This window comes from Bison bison, unplaced genomic scaffold (genome assembly GCF_000754665.1).
Source record: "Bison bison bison isolate TAMUID 2011002044 unplaced genomic scaffold, Bison_UMD1.0 scf7180017864338, whole genome shotgun sequence".
Classification (NCBI taxonomy): Eukaryota; Metazoa; Chordata; class Mammalia; order Artiodactyla; family Bovidae; genus Bison; species Bison bison.
Window position 1 is genome coordinate 2,875,905 of NW_011494910.1, and position 8,629 is coordinate 2,884,533.

General features: G+C 54.1%; 1 protein-coding gene across 1 annotated transcript in view; it reads right to left on the minus strand.

Moving 5' to 3' along the window:
• Window positions 1-7,151: 7,151 nt before the first annotated feature.
• The window catches only part of NUAK2 (NUAK family, SNF1-like kinase, 2), a 17,897-nt gene continuing 16,419 nt past the window's right edge, over window positions 7,152-8,629 (minus strand). Inside the window, exon 8 of the mRNA XM_010854168.1 lies at window positions 7,152-8,629. This exon is cut by the window's right edge and continues 7 nt beyond it. Within this exon, the coding sequence (XP_010852470.1) occupies window positions 7,901-8,629 (729 nt within the window). The 3' untranslated portion in view covers window positions 7,152-7,900.

Genomic DNA, 8,629 nt, shown 5'->3' on the forward strand with positions numbered 1-8,629 from the left:
TGAGTTTTCACTGATGTAACTATCAGATCCCCTTTTCTAAGGGGCTGGGGCCACGGGAGCAGGTGGAGGCCCTTTATTAAACATTTATTGAGCACCTTCTCCCACTCCTTCGTTTTCTTTGGGGAGGTGTTGCTTACAAAGCACGTTCAGGAGTCATCCTGTGATATCCCGGGGCAGCAGAGCTGACGTGAGTGCCCTGGGAAAGTGACTGTCTAAGTGATTGCACTGGGCTCTGCCTACAGGAGGAATGTGCTAAGCCAGGGAGCTTGTCTCTGGGGCAGTGTGTGTGGGAGGCTCTCCAGAGGTCTGCTGGGGGAGGGCGCCCTGAACCAGCCACCTGGTGCGTCCTGGCTGAGAGGCTGCCACGCCACGAAGGCCATTCATGGCCACAGTGTTCTCTGCCCAGTTTCCATGTTCTCTGAGTAAGCTTCCCTCTGAATCTCAGCTTCCCCTCATGTGGAAGCAAAGGGTGAACATGCTCATCAGCAACCCAAAGGCCTAGTTGGTTTGACAGCAGTTTACAAACCAGCAAACTGACGTTCTGGCTGTGCCTGTTCATCTCCTGGAGATTTTTTGCAAGTCTGGCCCTGAGTCTCCTCGGCCTGTGGCTAGCAAGGTTTCTGAGCAGCCACGTGAGGCCCAGACCCTGAATTGAGAAAGCATCTTAAAGGGGACCTGGCCACCACGTGAGACTCTGAGGAGGAACCAGCCAGCTCCCCCCAGGTGCCACCCAGCCCATGGCTTCTCCATTCATAGAGCACTGCGCTTAGAGACAGAGCCAAGCCAGGGGTCCTACAGCAGAAGTGGGGCTCCATGCCAGGGGCCGACCTGCTTTAGTAGGAAGCCAAAGGACCAGGAAGACACTGCAGATCAGGCTGGAGGCGGATTCGGAATCCAGCCAGAGAACCTTGAAAGGTCACTGCACTCTTCACCCTGCTGCTGGTGAGGCACGTGGTCAGCCCTGCTGGGGAGCTGGGTCAGCACCCCTGGGAGCTGGCGTCCTCCAAGGAGGGAAAGCAGGGATGAGCAGGGAGTAGGTGGAACCGGCTGGGCCCTCGCTTCCACCCGGAAATGGGATTTTGGCCTCTCGGGCTGGGAAAATCCCACTATGCTTTTCTGTTTATTAGGGAAGCTGAGTCAGTCTCCTATCTCCTAAAAAGCTATTGTTTCTAGAATTTCATTGGTCAAAGCCGGTACTCCCCTCTCCCAACAGCTTCCTTTTCTCTGGGGAATTCCTGTGGGGGTAGGAATTGGAGAGTGAGAGCTGAAATCAAAGTTTTTGCCCATTTATGGACTTGAAGCCCCCTCCCCAACTCTAGGATGACTCATTCCCCCAACTCAACCTAAACATCCCCGGAGGGGAAAGGGTGAAATTGAGCCAGGGGATTAGCTGGAGTGAGGAGGGGAAAGCCTGAGAAGCATGGGGTGCTGTGCTCAGTGGCTTCAGTCGTGTCCGATTATGTGCGACCCCATGGACTGTAGCCCCCCAGGCGCCTCTGTCCATGGGGTCCTCCAGGCAAGAACACTGGAGTGGGTTGCTGTGCCCTCCCCCAGGGGGTCTTCCCAACCCAGGGATCCAATCTGGGTCTCTTATGTCTAACCTGCACTGGCGGCTGGTTCTTTACCTCTAGTGCCACCTGCTTATGAAACACAATCAGTAAGGAAGATTTTAGAGCCAAAACCAGGCAGAATAAAAGGGAGAGAGATAAAGAAGCTTGCAACCCAGAGAGGAAGCTGCCTGCCCAGTGGCGTGACACTTCTCTAAAGGCAGCAGCTCTGTAGAGAGAGGTTAAAAGCCCTCACTTGGAGTCAGTCCTCCAACTCTGGTGTCATCAGAGCCACTCACCAGGCCTGTTAAAATGCGGGCTGCCTGGAAGCTTGCCCATGATCTGAAGCAGGAAGTTCTGAAACAGCGGAAGAGAACTGGGAATCCGGGAGCTGGCTTGTTCTCTGGGGCCTGGGTTGTACAAGGCAACTCCCCTCCCCTTTGCCAATGTCAGAGGCAGAACCCTGGCCCAAGAGTGACGTTTCCAATGTGCTTATAAAATCTCTAAAACCTTAGAAGGTGTGCGGTCATGAAGTTTCACGGCTGCATGGTTTTGAGAGGTCTTAGCACAGCCCTCTTGTACAGGAAGACAAAGGACGATCCTCCGCAGTCTTCTCCTTCCATCCCTGGAAGAAGCCTGTGTTTTCCTTAGGAGGAGAAAGTCAGTTGCATACGGGCAAAACTGCCTTCCTGACTCAGCAATAACCATCTCCTCCACTGTCGAGCTTTCACAAACTGATCAGCCACAGAATAACTGCTTTCCTAATGCGTGTGTGCATGCTAAGTTGCTTTAGTTGCGTCTGTTCCTGCGCGACCCCACAGACTACAGGCCACCAGGCTTCTTTGTCCATGGGGATTTTCCAGGCAAGAATACTGGAGTTGGTTTCCATGCCCTTCTCCAGGGAATCTTCCCGACCCAGGGATGGAGCCCGTGTCTTTCACATCTCCTGCATTGGCAGGCTGGTTCTTTACCACTAGCGCCACCTGGGAAGTCCTTCCTAGTCAATGAAATCCAGGAATCTTTAGAACTCAGGGACTTCAGAGATCAACTAAGCTGACTTTCCACCCAAAGCAGAAATTCTTTCCTAACAACTCCTGTCTTTATCTCCAACTCACATGTCTTTCCGAAATTCCAGACTCCTGATACCCTTCATCTCCACTGGAGATCTAAGTGCTCCCTAGCTTCCTGCCCCAGCCCCAGTCTCTTATAAATGCTGAGGCTGCTCAGCTAACCCTTTGTCCTGGTCCTTCCCAGCTCAGTCACGCTCTGGCTCTCAGTGAGTCTCCAGGTTCTGACTGGCAGAACTGAGCAGAAGCTCTGGTGGAGTGTGGGCACTATTTCATGAGAGGACTGCTGTTCCCCACCCATCTGAATTGCCATTTCCCCTTCCCACCAGCCCACCAGAAGGGTCCGAGGCAGCCCAACTGAATGGGGTCCCTGGGGGATCGGACGGCTCCTCCTGATGTGCCGGGGTTGGGGGGGTCTCCCCACTGCATGAAGTGGAGCTTCCATGCTCCCCAGCGAGGGGGTTTCCACCCAGGGACAGCCTGGATGGACTTGCCCCAGGGAAGGGCTGAGGGCGTGGAGAGAATTCTGACCAAGACTTTCTGGTCTGGTTTCTGAAGGCCCTTTCCTGTCTCCCAGAGTTGCCCCCCGGTGGTTGTCTGGGTTATTCACATTCCGGAAGCGCTGATGTGGCACTAAATATTCCTAGGGCCCCAGACCTCCCCCCTGGGGCTCAGAGTCATCTCTCTGAGTCTACTTTCTGGAATGTTTTTGGTATGAAGCATCTGGCAGGTGAGGGGAAGGGCCCAGCAATATGGAATCCACATCCCCAGAGCCTGGGTCTCCGTAGGGGCTGGTGTAATAGATACTCTCTTCCCCTCAGAGTCTCTTTCCCCAGTGGCCTGCCCGCCTCCCCCTCTCTCCTGCCCACCCCTCCCAGCCCCTGGATTGAAAGAGATTAAGCAAACAAACCTCAAAGAGGACAAAAGATCTCAGTCCTGGAGAATTGCATGGACTGTATAGTCCGTGGGGTTGCAGAGAGTTGGACATGACTGAGCGACTTTCACAGCCACAGCCCCTTCTTAGACTTTCCACCCCCAGCAGTGCTGGTAGGATGTGCTGCTGGAGCTGTGGTGTCCCTTCTCCGATCCCGGCTCCTCACACCAGCTTCTCCCTGTTCTCACTCACCCTCTGCTTTTCCAGCTCCCTTTTGAGGGTTTCGAGGGAAGGGGAAGGCATTTGGGGCAGAAATAACTGCTACCTCCATTGTGCCTAGACAAGAGCGGGGCCTGTACATTTGTAGTTCCATTCACTGATATACACTGGTATTGTCCCAACTCTCCACAGCCTATCTAGATTAAATAAATCCCACATCGCCTACTCCTGCTGAGATTTGGCATTCCCCCAGACCTGGATTTCAAGAGATGTGGTTTTATCCCTGGGATGGAAAGATCCCCTGGAGGAGGAAGTGGCAATCCACTCTAGTATTCTTGCCTGGGAAATCCCATGGAAAACCTGGTGTCGCAAAGAACGGGACATGACTGAGTGAACTAACACTTTTCACTTTCACCTGCTGGTTCAGTGGTAAAGAATCCACTTTCAATGCAGGAGACACTGTTTGATCTCTGGGTCAGGAAGATCCCATGGAGTAGGAATGGTAACCCACTGCAGTATTCTTGCTGGGAATCCCATGGACAGAGAAGCCTGGTGGGCCACAGTCCCTGGGGTCGCAAGAGTTGGACATGACTTAGCGGTTAAACCACCATCACCAAGTGTTTGATACATAAGCACTTAAATGGTAGCCCGTTACCTCCTAAATCGCAATTATTCTTTTCCACCACCCCCATTTCCCCTTCACCATTATCTGAACTGACAATTTTTCTACTGAACTTTATTTTTAATACATGCTGGCTTGCTGCTCAGTCTGCATCCTCTTTGAGGTTATGATCTTCTGTGTTGCACCAGCAACAGAGCAATCACCTCTGTCTTTTACAGAGCTTTCACTTTTTTCCTGAGTCAGTGAATAAATGAACACAGTGATTCCACATCTGAACTCTCTGCTTCTTGGGTAATGATTTTCTCTTAAGCTTTTCCTGTGTCTACCCAGAGTTTGGCCCAGAGCTCTGGCATCCATTTGGACCACAAACAAAGATATCAGACTAAAGTATCCCATTTGCAGCCTGAACAGTTTGCTTCCTCTCCCATCCTGACCCCACATTACCTGGCCTCCTCACTTCTTCCCAGACTCAGCAACTTTGCCAGCTTCACACAAGCAAGAAAGGGGAGGAGAGGGCAGGTGGTCCACGCCAGCAGACACTGCAGGCTGGCGGGAGAGCAGGTGTGCACGGAGCGGGCAGCTGGGGCTGGCCAGGACTGGGGCTGTTTGGGGGCCTGTGCACAGCAGAGGTGGGTAAGGCATGGGGGAGGGAGTCTGCTTGGAGCCGGAGCCAGCCGGTTGCTGGCCTGCACTTTGTGCTTATCCTCCCTTTCATCCTGGCCCTCAGAGCCTGGGAGTTTCTCAATGGAACAGGCGTCTGGGGAATGCTCTGCAGGGGGTGGAGAGGGCTGGCCAATGAGGGGGGCATTCCAGGCATTCTTTACATCCTCCGGGAGCCAGGCAGTTGGGCGCAGAGAAAGGAGAAGCTGCCCTGCACTAAAGGGAAAAGGATTTCTTTGGAAGGAGAGAATGAAGGTGGCGGGGGTGCCTTCAAGCAGCCGGGGACAGAGCTGGATGGGGAGGAATGGAAGGGCTCTATAACTTGGCAAACCCAGCTCTTCAGTGCTAAAGGCAGAAAGGGCAAGTCGGGACGCTCAGTCCAGGGCTCTCTCCCCTCTGTGCGCTTACAAGGGCAGAACTGCTGATGGAGGTACAGCCGGGAGACTTTTGGAGCTAAGAGCCGGGTTTTTATTGTGTGTTTTGCTTTCATTAAGCAGGGTCTCCATTTTTCACCCCAGCGACTCCAAGGAAGTGTGTGTTAGGAGAAAACTCAAAGATTTGTGTCCCACTCCCCAAACAGAATGACTGAAGCTATTTTCCAATCACCATTCTCATTTTTAATGGGGTGGTTCTTTCTAGTCACAGGAGGGAAGAGGGACCATCAGGTAGACAGAATCAGGGCGTGGAGTGAGGGAGCCAGAGACCCCCTCCAGATAGTGCAGTGGGACATGTAGATTTACAAAAGATCCCCACCCCCGCCTTTAATCAGTAGGGAAGCACTGCAATAATACCTCCATGTACACAGAACTTAGATGTCACAGTGGAATTCCCCAGAACACAGCATTCACATTATTGAAAATAGTAAGATTTGCTTTTTTAAAAACACAGAGCTGAAAACATTAAAATAAATAAGAACTTTCTAGGGCCCTAAAGGCCTGGAGAAACAGATACATCCATTCTCAATAGCAGGAGCAGCTTGGAGGCTGGAGAAGTTCAGAGTCCTTGAGGTCCAAAGTGGGGTCCAGGGGAATCTGAGCCCCTTGAGATGAAGTCCATTAGCAGCCTGAGCCTTTTCAAGTCTTTTAGATTCATAGCAGCGACTCCATTTGCCCTACAGCATGAGGACCTCCTGGCTGACCTTCCCTCAGGGGGACAGCTGGTCCCAGGACGTTCTCTACATCCTGGTGCATGGCTCCATGCCCTTTGATGGGCAGGACCACAAAACACTGATAAAACAGATCAGCAACGGGGCCTACAGGCAGCCTCCTAAACCCTCTGGTGATTGAGGGATGTGGGCGTTCTCATCCAGACCCTGGGTGTCTGTTGCTAATTCCTGATGCAGGAATTAAACAGTGACAGTAAAGTGAAGCTTCCCTGGCGGCTCAGACTGTAAAGAATTTGCCTGCAAAGCTGGAGAGTGGGATTTGATCCCTGAGTCTGAAAAATCCCCTGGAGAAGGGAATGGCAACCCACTCCAGTATTCTTTCCTGGAGAATTCCATGGACTGGGAATTGTCTGCAATTGCAGCCTGGTGGGCTACAGTCCATGGGGTTGCAATGAGTCAGATGTGACTGAGCAATTTTCACTCTCACTTTCCAAGTTTGGAGGATGGGAAAGGGGAGAGAATCTTTGAGGAAACAGAGGTTGTGTTCTCTTACTGTTCAGCTAAGTATGGAAGGGCACACTCTAGGAGACCATTCCCAAGACACCCCAGGGAAAACTGGCGGGGAGGGCCACATTCCAGTTTGAGTGGTTCTGTTAGGGGAAGCACACTGACTGAAACTGCCCCCCCTGGCCAGGCACCATAGTAACCATTTGCATGAGTTGTTTTATAGGAGATCCTGGTAAGGAACACGGAACTAATAAGCGTCCACCAACTGGCAGAATTCAGGAAAGGTCAAAAGGAGACACCACATGTCCCAACCATCTCCCAGAATCCTCTCTGGCATCCACCTTGGCTGAACAAGACATGCACCCCCAGGAAGGACTCTGAGTCAGAATGATTGGCTAAGGGCAACCCGGAAACTAACCCCATCACCATAAAACCCGAGACTGCGAGCCACGTGGCAGAGCAGCTCTCCTGGGTTCCCTTACCCTCCTGCTCTCCACCCGGGTGCCCTTTCCCAATAAAATCTCTTGCTTTGTCAGCGCATGTGTCTCCTCGGACAATTCATTTCTGAGTGTTAGACAAGAGCCCAGTTTTGGGCCCTGGAAGGGGTCCCCCTTCCTGCAACAGTTGGTGGAGATGGGAATGTGTATGTGAATGAAGAGCTTCTAGCCCCACCTTGGCAGGATGGCATCACACACAAACTTACTCTTTACAGGAGCTAGGCACTAATAGAGTGCTCTTTCCAGCTCTCTGCTGCCCTACTATGGGGAGGGCACAGGCAACCCTGTGCCCGCACACGGGTGGGCACCCGGCAGCGACCCTGGCTGGGCCTCCGTGGCTCAGTGGCTGCGGCGCCAGCCTTTGTTTAACAAGTCCAGGGGTAAGAACTACACAGCCCAGACCCTCCAGGGGGATGCCGCCCCTCGTCCTGGTAAGGGTGGCCTCAAACTGCCAAAGGCATTCTCAAGAAGAAGGCGTCGACCCTCTCAGAGGGGGCAATGGGCAAGGCAACCTGGAAATTAACAGGCAACCTAGACTCAGCCACAGGCCTTCCTCGCTGCTTCTCTACTCATTTCCCCTCTAGGGCTACCTTCTTGGTTCCACGGGGCTGAAGACATTGAACCCTCAATGCACTTCACTTGCCCACTGCCTACATCCAGCCCTCCCCAGGGCTCAACTGAAGCCACCTCAGCCTTCTGGGCTGGGATGCAGGTCCTGGGAGGCAGGGAAGAAGGCAGTCTCCCCCTCAGGGTGCATCCAGCTGCATCTCAAAGCCTGCCCGCATGGGCAATGCACCCCCCTTCAGCTGAGCTCCGAGCAGACCCTCAGTCCCTGCTGGCCGTCCTCTGTCCCCTCCGGGCAGTCCAGCAGGGAAAAGCAGCTAGTCCCCAGCAGGTCCTGCCTCCAGCGCCTCAGGCCTCGGCTTCCGGGGCCCTCCGACGGGGGTGCCTCCAGCCCCAGGAGGTTGTCCACAGACACAGAGCCCCGCAGTGGGGGCTCAGGGAGCCGTTCGGGCAAGTCCAGCTGGTCAAAGGACTCAGAGGACAGGATGCTATCCTCACTCACGGCCCCTGAGGGGCGGCTGGCCCTGGCTGGAGGGTGTGGGGAGGCCAGTTCATCCAAAGAGCCGAAGGTGGTGGGCGCTGTGTGCTCCAGGGCCGCATGCGAGAACTTGCCGTTGTGTTTGAGAATGCCCTTGCGATGTGGCAGCCGCCCCGAGGCTGGAGGGGGCTTGTGCTCCATGGTATCCCCACTCACAAATACGTTCCCGGCATTCGTATCCCCACTCACAAACACGTCCCCGGCATCCAAGAGCTCCCCAGACTCGCTGGGCTCAGGCGAGGAGTAGTAGCCGGACTCCCGCTGGCGCGCCTTCTTGAGGATGCCTTTCTTGGGGAGCAGCGGGCCGGCCTGGCCCGGGTTGGAGGGGCTGGGGCCGGGCTCAGGGCCCTGCCTCGCCCCCTCTGCGGGATTTGACGTCTTCTTCTTGAGAATGCCTTTCGGCAGCTTGAGGCCGCCCTTCCCAGGGCG